This window comes from Cardiocondyla obscurior, linkage group LG21 (genome assembly GCF_019399895.1).
Source record: "Cardiocondyla obscurior isolate alpha-2009 linkage group LG21, Cobs3.1, whole genome shotgun sequence".
Classification (NCBI taxonomy): domain Eukaryota; kingdom Metazoa; phylum Arthropoda; class Insecta; order Hymenoptera; family Formicidae; genus Cardiocondyla; species Cardiocondyla obscurior.
In genome coordinates, this window is record NC_091884.1 from 49,528 (window position 1) to 61,246 (window position 11,719).

At 44.4% G+C, this 11,719-nt stretch overlaps 1 protein-coding gene across 3 annotated transcripts; it reads left to right on the forward strand.

Moving 5' to 3' along the window:
* Positions 1–72: 72 nt before the first annotated feature.
* On the forward strand, positions 73–11,540 carry LOC139110704 (bromodomain-containing protein 4). Of its 3 annotated transcripts, XM_070670649.1 has the most exons (9): positions 73–1,268; positions 2,015–2,103; positions 2,310–2,474; positions 2,570–2,686; positions 2,779–3,108; positions 3,221–3,783; positions 3,859–4,004; positions 4,111–5,489; positions 5,824–11,540. In XM_070670649.1, the coding sequence occupies exons 1-9, from the start codon at positions 1,241–1,243 to the stop codon at positions 9,826–9,828; spliced, it is 6,822 nt and encodes a 2,273-aa protein (XP_070526750.1). In that variant the 5' UTR covers positions 73–1,240; the 3' UTR covers positions 9,829–11,540. The 3 variants fall into 3 exon arrangements, with proteins under 3 accessions (XP_070526750.1, XP_070526751.1, XP_070526752.1); XM_070670650.1 differs by lacking the exon at positions 2,015–2,103; XM_070670651.1 differs by lacking the exons at positions 73–1,268; positions 2,015–2,103; positions 2,310–2,474; positions 2,570–2,686 and having other exon boundaries at positions 2,947–3,047.
* Positions 11,541–11,719: the final 179 nt, after the last annotated feature.

Genomic DNA, 11,719 nt, shown 5'->3' on the forward strand with positions numbered 1-11,719 from the left:
TAGATGTCTTTGTTGAGATCGAGTCGAGCTCGGTGCTCGCCATTCTCGTAAATTCTCGATGATACGCGGCTGCATAGCATTGCATAGTTGTCGTTGGTCCGCGCCCGAGTGCCGTTCGTTTGCGTCGCGTCCGCACATCAATTCGCGTCGAGGCTCGAGGTATATTCGCCGAACGGAAGTTTGCGACGCAGGGCAGCACAGCGCAACGCGTTCCGCGCGCGTAACCAACTTCCGGCAGTTCCGTCTTCGACTCCGCTCTCGCGTAGCGGGAGCGCGTCGCCTCCTTCTGCGAAGGCCGCGCGCGCCTTCCCCGTTCCAATTGTCAGCCACCACCAGCAGCGAGAATTGTAAAGCGTGCTTGAGGGGGCCCGATTATGTGGTTTGGGGGCGCGTCGTGCGTATCCCCGACGGGAACGATGCTCGCGCGCCACGAGTTTCGCGAGCCACCGTACGACGGTCGCGTCCCGGCGAGATAAGTCGCGCCGCGCCGCGCCGACAGCCGACGGCCGACAGCCGACAGCCCTCTCCTTCGTCCCTCCCTTCCTCCTTCCCTCCATCCCTTTCTCGCATTAGGCGCGAGGAAATCTTCGGCGCGGCCCCCGTCAAGTCCGTGAACGCGAGTTGCGCCCTGCGCCGCCACCTCGATCGCTAGTGCCGCCGACCTGCCCGCCGAAAACTACCCAGTGACCGACCAGGACGCTCGGTGAACTATGAGAAACTGCGATCGCGCGCGCGCGCCTACCGGGACCGTCACGGGTGTCGTTCACCGCTGATGTGCATCCCGGTGCTCTGAAGAACGGCCAGTCGCGCATACACGTATACGTGCATACGTATATACCCCCGCACACACACATTACGTACATATATGTATATATATACACCCGCATAAGTATAAAATATATATGTATATATGTATATGTATATATGCATATATATATATATATATATATATACACATCAAGAGGTATATATATATATATATACACGGTCGGGCGGCGGAAGTGTTTTGCTCGATCTTTCTCGTCGCGCGCGCAATCCTTGCGCTACGCGGAACTTTTGGGTCGCTGCCACCGCCGTCTGCCGTTCGCGCCCACCCGCCCGCCGGGTACGGCCCACCGAAGAAGCCAACCCCCCGTAGCACTCCCCCGGGACACTTGGACGCGGATCTACGTCGAGCCCGCTGTCCGTGTCCCGCCCTGGACACGCTAATTCTGCTGATTCGCCCGCCACACGACGGGTTATGTTTCCCACCTTCATCGGGATCTTAGGTGAGTCCCGCCACCACCACTGCCACCGTCGTCCCGGCGTCCCTTGGACGCGGTGACAAATCGCCGGCCGATCATACATGTCTCTCTGTACTATCGTTTCATTTTTATGCCGCTGTAAGCGATACTAGGAATAGTTTTGTAATAGCAGGAACGTGAACAAATCCTGGCCCTTAACTGCGGAGAGACAGTTCTTCTCAACCTCGTCCCATCACCGAGTCTTGAACGTTTTAAATGAAGGAGGAGCGTGATCGTACATACTTTTTGCAATCGTCGTTACGTCTACGACAGATATAATAATTTTTCCCTTTTCTATTTTTTTTTTTTTCTTTTCTTTTCTTTTCTTTTCTATTGCAGAGACTCTTGCTTAAGGTGTTAAAAATTAATAGTCATTAAAGTAATAATTCAGATAATTTTTTATGGCTTATTTTCATGCATCTTTTACGTTTAGAATCAAAATGAATTTTCTTAAGTGAATTTACACAGAACGAAATGAGAATTAATTGTCGCAAATAAATGATTGCATTTTGACAAATAAAGAATAGTTTGGTTTGCATATATGTATATTTAAATGTAAATAAATTATTAAGATTAGTTGCCAGTTAGTTACGCTTTGCTTTACTTTAATTTTCTTGAAAATTTTGAATAGTTTCCCATAAGAGGAAAGGATGCAATTACGTCCATTACTTTCAAACAGGAGGAACTTTCGAAAGATCAAGGAACTTTTAACTGTTCCTTTATTTTTTTAGACATTCAATCGTGGTGGGAGGTGCCAAGTATAGCACACTTTTGCTCATTATTTAGAGCTGCCTTCAATCTTCTGGATTTTGATATTGAGGTATCTAATCAAGTGCTAACTCTCTAATGAGTAAGCAGCGTATGTAAAGCCCGTTAGTACCGCTTCAGCATTTAGGCAGCAAAATACGCTGTCATGCTTCAGCTTATTATTTATTAGCTTATACGTCATTTTGTTCTCTTCTTCATATCATTATGAATTATTATATTGTTAAATGTGTCTTGATATTAACCCCAATTAAATTATAGGATTTGGAAGAAGCTTTGTTAACGGACGGCGGTACCGAGGGACGGTTGCTGCAGGAACTGATAGTAAAATTATTGGAAGGCTGCTTGCCAAATGACACCCGCAATGACATCTCTACCTTTAATTATCAGATGTTTTTGCGTAGACTCTTCCGGAAAAAATGTCAAGTACGTATATCCTCTAGAAATTTTATAAATTCAATTATTAGTCCCATATTGATTATAAAACATAACTAAGAGAAAATGCTTGTACATCTTCACAGGAATACAAATGTGAAAATCCTTTTAATACAGACGTAGACTTTGAATTGTTACCACTTCGTCAGAAAGTAGAAATATTACGTGCGCTCTGTGACTTTAGGCTTGACGCCGAAGACGTAGTACGTATTTGGGTTGTAATAATTTGTACATGTTTGCTCTAAACGATTATATGAACGATAATACGATCGAGCAAATATGATATTTGTAACAGGAGCAATCGTTAAGCAACTTGGACTCGGATAGCCTGCGAGTCGAACCTTTGGGACATGATCGTAAGAATTCTGCCTACTGGTACTTCTACGGCACTCGATTGTACCGGGAGGATTACATTGATACTTCTAACAGTGCCTCACACAAACAAAAAAGTAAGCCAAGGGACAAAAAGCGCAAAAGACGACGGAACAGAGTGGCGAAGGAGGAACAGGAAGAGGAAGAGAAGGAGGAAGCTAGTTTAATAAACAACGGACGAGAAAGCGTTTGGCAAGTTGTTTGTTTTACTCAGCAAGATTGGAGCAGATTAGTTGAAAAATTTCGCGATTCGGTAATAATTGTCTTTTTTTTCCTCTATTAAATAAAAAAGTATACAAATTGTAAAATCGCAAATAAAACTATGTTGTATATTTATTTATTTATTTATTTATTTATTTATTTAGGAGTACGACACCGAACGTAAGCTTTATCGTACATTGTCCGAGGATTTTATGCCGGAAATACCGAAATTGTTTGATTTAAAAGAGAAACAGCAACGACGTAAACTGTTGCAACGTAATAGCGCGCGAGTGCTTCGTAGCCAGGAACCTGCTACACAGATGGATACAGTCATGGTCAAATCCAAGATCAGGACTAAAACGACCAAAGGGACTAATAAAAAAGGGACGCATGCATCAAAATCTTATGTTAAAGAAGACCCCACTCCGCCATCGTCAACTCCTCCAGTTCAGAAAAAAGGACGGCAAACGAATAATTCTTTGGCATCTGCTGTTGGTCAGATTGTAATTCATACCAGGGACGAAGTAGAAGATTTAGAGAAGAAAAAGGGTATTGGGAATCACGGAGAAAATTACGTATCTTGTAATTATGGTTACAAATATGGGTATTCGTTTGGCATCGAAGAAGAAGAGCGTTGCGTCGGTATGCACAAAGTTCTCGAAAGTGTTAAAGATCACGTGGATGCCTGGCCATTCATTGAGCCCGTGGATGAGGATTATGCGCCAAGGTATAATTTTATACGCATTTTTAAGTCATTAATTTATACTCGATGTTACATTTTTTGTGTGCATAATTTTTATAGGTATTACAGCGTGGTACGCAGGCCGATGGATCTCAAAACTATGGAAGAGAAATTGGAAAATGGCTCGTATAAAAGCTTAAGTCAGTTTAAACGCGATTTTCGACTTATCGTCGACAATTGCAGACAATATAATGGCTCGGATAATGGTTTGTACTTTTATCAAATTCGTACATTATTTTTCCATGCGTCAATTAGTAATTTGATTATTACACGTATATTGGTAAAGCTTACAATATGTTATATATATTTCAGAATACACGGACATGGCAACTAATCTTAAGGAAGCCTTTGACAAAGCCGTAAGTCGATATTTAGAATCGGAAACGTCCAGCGACGAAGATCTCACTTCTCCTCGGTCACTGGTCGAATCACCTACATCTTTATCGTACCCCTCACGTCATTTATCCTCTTCGCACCATAACGCACGTAAACGTTCGAAAAAATCAACTAAGAAATCCAAATCTTATAAACCTGAAAGTAAAGTAAAATCTAAGAGCAATGAAAAGGTGGACGAAGATGAAAAGAGGAATAAAAGTATTAAAGTTGCGAAAAAAAAAAGGGGAAAGAAGAAAAGTAAAAAAGTGAAAGAGGAAGGATCGGACGAAGATGACGAAGAGCAGGAAGATCAGGAAAGCGAAGATGCAATATCCGAGTCTAGTGTCGTAACGTCAAAAAGAAGAAAAAATATTGATGTAAATAGTTTACTTAAAACCAAAAAGCTACCTAAAGAAACGGAAGAATTAAAAACGTCTAATAAAAAAACGAGTAAAGAGCGACATCAATCGAAAAAAGACTCGGAAATTGTTGTACGATCTGCCAAAGAAACTAAGGAAAATAAAAAGCGAAAGGAAGATTTTGAAGAAGATTATGAACCTCCAATAATTGCAAAAAGTAAAAGTAGAAAAATAGAAAAGAAAGAACTGGAAGAAACTACAAGATTGACTGACAATGTGAAGAAGAGTAAATTAAAAAAGATAGAAGTAGAAGAAAATGATACAATATTCGAAGAGAGCAAAAAACAATCTTCACATGTTAAAACGAAAAAGAATCGTAAAAGAGAAAAGTCCAACTCAAAAGCTATAACCAAGTCTGATGAAAAAGCCGACAAAGGTCACAAGCAAAAGAACAAGAAATTAAAACAGAAGAATGAGGAATTAAAGAACGGAGAGTTAAAAAGTCAAACGGATTCGAAGGACGTAGAATTAGAAAGCGCTTTAGCTTCCAAACATACTCACATCTCCAAGAAGCTTTCTACATTAATTGGTAATAAAGATGTGGACTCGCTTGATGGCTTAAAAGATAAAATAAGCGATAGAAGACGTGAGGAAAAATTAAAAAACGAAAAAGAAAAACAAAGAAAAGCGGTGAAAGGTGACGTTCACGGTATCTATTCCAAAAAAGTGCCTTCAAACAGTAGTACTTTCCACGACAATGACAAAGACAGTGGAAAGCGATCAAAGTCGAAGAAAAGTACGAAGGAAGATAAGATTGCGGATGATGCGATTAAAAAACATGATCCCGAAATCAATGAAAATAAAAAAAGCATTCATGCTAAACATGCCAAAGGATCGAAAGCGGAAGAGAATGCTACGATTCAAGCATTGAATCAAGCGACGGAGAAAACACTTCACGTAAGTTTATAAAATGCAATTTTTAAGATTATATCGTTAAATTTTATCAATCAATCAATTGTATAAGAATAAACTTGTTTTAATAATATATTCAGTAATAATATATTCAAGGGAAAAAAAAACCCAATTGTTTTAAACTGTTGATAGTTTTTGTCACTTTTGTAATTAATATTAATTAAAATTATGCGTTATTAGATGTATTTAGAGATCAGAGAATCGATAAATTCTATAATTTGCAATGTTGTTTATTTCCTAATGTAAAAATTCTCCTTTTATGTTTAATTTTTGTCTTATATAAATCATACATCCTAATGTGTTTTATTACATGTAATAGGATATTAACAAGTGGCTCGACGACGCTCCCAAGCTTTCGGAATTCTCCTCTGGCGGGGACTCGCCAGTACTTCATACTTCTGTCGAGACCAATCGAACAGGATCTAAGATCGAAGCTGCGCGTAAGAGACCGAGCTCTATGAAAATATTTGGCCCTCATGGACCAAGTCGACCGAAAAAGATACAACGCACGATCGATCGTTTACAACCTGGGAAAAGCAAGGGAAATTTACTTCTGAAAAAGCCGCTTAATGCGCCGAGCGCTAATGCTAATGATCCCGCGAGCCACTCTACAAGTGATAACGATCAATCGAATAAGGATAATGATGAAGAACCAAAGCTCAGCTTAGGTACTGTACTGAAAAACGTAGATTCCATCCAATTGATCTGTAAGAGTTTAGTATCGTCACCTAATCCTAATTTATCGAACGACGACGAAGAGGAGGATCACTCTCTCGCTGCAACTCAAGCGTCTAATGTCAAAGAGGAAAAAAAATCGCACGCTAAGGAAATTACGAAAACGTCGAGCACGGTAGAGGAAAAAGAGACGACGGCTCGATCTACGGAAGAATCACAAAAACCAAAATCTGCCACGCCAAATTTGAGTGCCTGGTTCAAAGCCTTTGGAGCGCCAAAATCAAAAAAGAAGGACGAGGAAGCGGAAGAAGCTACAATGATAAAAAAAGACGGGGATTCACAGGAGACGTTTAGCGGTAGACAACGACGATTGAGCACCGGTGGAAGCAGTGTCAGCGAATCGGTATCTAGTTTCTCTCAAGAATCGCCGCCAGCCTCCCGTGCATCGCACTCTCCGCAATGCCAGCCCGTGATAACTCCGACCGAACCGATAAGGGGTGCAGGATTTTATCAGGATGCATTGTCAACGGGAAGCAGTCCGTACAATAGTCCTTATTACGCGACTCCACCGAGATACAGCGCGCAATTACCACCCACTCCGTCACCACAAAATCATCCGTTATCTCCAGCTTATCCGTCACCTTACGAACAACCCCCACCTGTCTATCCTCAAGTAAATGCGCAGCCACCGTATCAATCGCCATATCAGAAATCTTCGCCTCAAGATAACGCTAGCGAAGCGTATTCGCAGATGTCTCCGCAACGTTTTCCACAACAATTACCTGCCAGCAATCAGAATCAATCACCTGTTTATCCGCAACACTCTCCGCAACCGATGCAGCCGGTTTATCCTCAATCGTCGCCTCAGACACCGCCGTCAAATTATTCGCAGCCCTCGCCGCAACAATCGGCTACTCCGAGTTATTCGCAACCATCGCCGCAACAGAACGCAGTTGCTAATTATTCTCAGCCCTCGCCCCAAACGGTCGCCAGTTATCCGCAAGCTTCTCCGCAGCAGCAACAACAGTCTCCTTATACGCAGTCCTCTCCTCAAACGCCACCGAATTACTCGCAGCCGTCTCCACACTCTCCATATGCGCAGTCCTCTCCTCAGCAGCCCACCGGATACAATCGTCTGTCACCGCAGCCACCGCCTGCTAATTACTCTCAACCTTCGCCTCAACCACCGAATGTGTACGCGCAGCCGTCTCCTCAACCGCCGAGTTTCTCTCCGCAGTCGTCTCCGCAAACACGTTCTTCCAACTACTCGCAGCCGTCGCCGCAGCCTCCGGCCTCCTACCCGACTCCGCAACACGATCGGAATTATTCGCAATCGTCGCACCAGCAAATTCAATCTTTCTCTCAACACTCGCCGCAAGCGTCATCTCCATTCACTGAACCTCATCCGTCGCCGCAACCATTGACCAATTATCCTGTTGTCGGGCAGTCGTCTCCTCAGCAGCCGGCAACGTACTCACATCCGTTACATTCACCGCAGACACCGCCGAATTATTCGCAACTTTCGCCGCAACAAACATCCGGAACGGCGACAGCAGCAGCAGCAGCAGCAGCGTCGGCATCGTCGTCGGCGACAGCGGCGGTGAATTATTCACAACCATCGCCTCAACAGTCGCGCAATTATCCACAATCGTCGCCTCAACAAAAATCCACGTGTAATCCCGCACAACCGCCGCAACAATCTCCTGGATATTCGCAGCCTTCTCCGCAACAGTCCGCTAATTATGCTCAGCTTCAATCATCGAAGAACTCGGAGGAATATCCTGCTCAAGCTGCAGCCCCGTCTGCGAATTATCCCCAGGATTTCAAGCAAAATCCTTCGTACATTCAACAGTCGCCTACGGTATCTTCGTCCGTAAACGAGCCTGAACATCGAGGAGAGTATCTTAAATCTAATACTAGCGAAAAGACAGCAACGGGCGATCAACAGCGAACTTTCCCAGCTCAATCGGAATCGTTGAATCTAAATGCGAATCATCAGATTTACCAGTCATCGAGTCAGTATCCACCACCGTATCCAAACAGTTTTTCCAACGTCGAGCTTCAGCGGTCTGCTTCGAGACACGGCAGTCAGCAACAGATGCAACAACAACAGCAATCAGCTTCACAAGAGTGTTCTCGGACCAGTTTTCCCGAGATGCAACCGCGTGGGTTCCTTGGCAAATCGTCCAGCGACCAATTACCTACGCCTGCGTCGGATCAGACGCAATTGTTGGCATTTCAGCAAAATTTGACGACAGCCCACGAGCCACTCTATCCAAGTGGCTTCCAGCCATCCGCTTATCCATTACCGCCACCGAACTCGAGGCCGGTGTATCCTAGTCCGCATTATTTCGACGCTGGTTCCAAGTCCGCTGGTGGGGGCAGTGGCGGGGTGGCCGTATCTCCCTCCAGTAATCCTCCTCCGATGAAGAAACGTGCGTACGAGTCGGCTGTCAGCGAGTCCGGCGCACGTGGTCTTTCACAGGAAGGTGCCGTACCGCGTCCGAGTCAGGAACAGTTTCCGAATTTCGAGCCAATGATGGCTCTTTCGCAGCCTGATGCCGTGTCAGTCAGTCAATTTGACGGCACGCCATTCGTTGGGGGCTTAGCTGACTCTATGGCGACTAATTCGGCGTATGCACGGTTAAGCCTCAGTCTGGTGGGTCGGCCACCGAGTAAGGAGCAGCAACAACTGTTGACTATCCCACGACCACCGCCCGGAACCAAGACGGAGCATCTCGCTGCCTATGGACGAGGTGGCCCGCCTGGTCCTGCCGAACTTGAGCAGCTTAATCTGTTACAGAGTTTACAGAGCGCGGTGACCAAGAATAGTCAAGGTATCCTCGCGATGTCGCGACGATCCGGCGAGAGTGACGTGCGGGCGACGCCTGTCGTTACGATGACGCCCACCGTGTCGCAGCCCAAGACAAAGAGGAGTCGAAAAAGCAAGCATCCGCAGCAGCAGGAACAATCTAGCGCAGCTGTTGCAGCGACGACTGTGACGACGAGCGGCGATCAATCACAAGCGGCAGGGATGCCCGCGTTTCCGCAATATGCGGCCGCGACCGCGGCCGATTCTATCGGCGCCTTGAAGACATCTACGGTGGTCCCACCGCCCGCAGGTAGTGCCTTTAACTTTGCCGCCTCTGCCAGCGGGGCGACCGCCGGCCACGCGCCGCCGTTCCCTTACGACAAAGACGCTACCGCGGCCGCCGCGTTTGCCTTCCTGACGGACGAGTTTCGCAATCCAGGGAGTTACTACAACATGGCTCTACGACAACAACAGCACCAGCAGCAGCAGCAGCAGCAACAACAGCACCAGCAGCAGCAACAGCAGCAGCAGCAGCAGCAACAGTCGCAGACGTCGATGGGACCGCCGACAGGGAGTAACGCTTCGGGTCAGTCAACATCTTGTAACAAACTCGGCAGCCAGCCACCACCGAGGAATTATCCGCCGCCTCATTCGTTCCTGCACTCAGCCGCAGCTGCCGCCGCAGCCCAGAGATCGGCCTACGCTCCGCCGGTTTCTGCTTACGTGACCCCACACGCGCCCAATTTAACGATGGACCAGGCTGCTTATCAGCAATACATTCACACGCTCTATGCCCTCGGCCCACCGCCGCATCACCATCGACCGTCCTGGCTTTAGCCATTAAGATCGCTGCGAGATCGCTCCGTGATACGATGACGACAGATCTTCCGGACAGATGACGAGCCTTGTTAGTCGACAGACGTTTAAGGAGGCGCGATTCTTCGACAGATCCAAAGGGACACCAAATATTAATCGAAAGTCTCTTGGCGAGCGCGCGAGAGAGAGGAGGATGTCTTTTTTACTTTTTTTTATTATTATTTTTTTTTTTTTTCTAATTTATAAAGGACATTCTTCTCGCGACTTGTCTTTTTTTTATTATTTTTTACATAACTGACCGTCGCATGTATCCGTCAGGCTCTCTACGGAATTAGGTAAACGACCGTTTGTACATTTTTTTTTTTTCACCGCGACTTTTGTTTCTTTATTGGTTTTTTTTTTTTTTTTTTTTTTTTTATACTAGCGAGCGTAACTTTGACATTTTTACACTGTACGTTGGAAGCGAGAAAAGCTTCTCATGTATATAAAAGGACAGGTCTACTTTTTCGATATAGGAATTTTTGATAGTTTTCTATAAAACAAAAAAGAAAAAACGACAAGATTAACCGAGAGGTTCAGTAGCTCTAAGTCGAGATCGCCAGCGCTGAGAGTAAAACGATCCGCGCATCGTCTATCGAAAGTTCCTCCGTGCGTAAAAAGACGTCGGGCAAAATATCTCCGTGGATAAATAATGTATAACAAACGTAATACGTTATATATTTGCGTGTATAATGTGTATGTACGTCGTATATTTGTGCAAGATGCATCATTGTTGCGTACATTGTTTCTTACGAATGCGTTTTGCCTGACGCTTATCTCCACGTTGATAAATGCACGCGTGAAACGGATCTTGCACGTGCTCCCGGTATGTGTATGCGTATGCGTAAATGCGCGGATATACCGTACATACGTATGCGTCGGGACCCGGAGTCATGCGATATTTGAATTTTTACCTAAATTGTTAATTAGATGACGGGAAGAAGGGAAAGGGGAGAGGAGGGTGTCCCCTTTCCTTCCTCTCTATTGCTCCGTTGTTCGGGTCCACATTTCGCCGAGTATCGTTTAACCCCGTCGGGTTTCCCCGGTTTGGTCTTTCCGTTTTCGATCCGATTAGCGAATTAAACGTCGAGCTCGTAAAAAAAAGACTCTCGGCTTGGGAAACCGAAAGAGGATTTTTCAGTGTATAATAATTGTCGAGCGCCCTGTTGCTGGTTATACGTTATGTAGATTATCTAGCCTTGTAAGGGAATAGCACGTAAGGGATTTAGGCTTTCTTTGTATATATATATATGAAACACATATCTCATGTAGAGGATGGGATGATCTTCAGAGATCTTGACGTAACGAGGGATCGGTGCAAAGACCCGGAAAGAGACGAGCATTGCTCGCAAAAGTTAAATCTTGGAAGAGAAAAAAAGGTGTCTTTTCCGTTTTCTTTCTTTGAGGAGATGAAAAAGATGCATATAATAATATAACAAGAGCTCAGAAGCAGAAATATTACGTGTACGAGCATGTGCGGAGGTAAAAAGAGAAAAATAAAAAAAAATAAAAAAAAAAAGACGAAATATTACGTAACACGCCGCTATCGTTGTATACACCCATTAAATTCATTTTTATTTCAAAGCAGAGTATTCGTCGGCAGAAAAAGCGGTATTGAAACTTATAAATATATATATTGTAAATGTATATTGTAAATGTATCTATGACAAATTAAATCGCAGTTTGTTACAAAATCGCCAAGTTTGTTACGCTTCGTGATAACACTTATCTCTCGATACTCCCTCCATGCAATTAATTTTAATCCCGACATGCAAAATACGCGAGCACAAAATTCAAAAAGATAAAAATTGAAAAATTAAAATTATCTACGAGTTTATCATAGACTTTATCAAAAAAAAATTAAAATTATTCG

What these genes read in the sequence shown, in the direction of transcription:
- LOC139110704 (XM_070670649.1), top strand. Translation starts at nt 1,241, where the DNA reads ATGTTTCCCACCTTCATCGGGATCTTAG. An exon ending in CACCTTCATCGGGATCTTAG is followed by an intron (nt 1,269 to 2,014) that starts GTGAGTCCCGCC and finishes TTATTTTTTTAG; the next exon opens with ACATTCAATCGTGGTGGGAG. An exon ending in TCTTCCGGAAAAAATGTCAA is followed by an intron (nt 2,475 to 2,569) that starts GTACGTATATCC and finishes ACATCTTCACAG; the next exon opens with GAATACAAATGTGAAAATCC.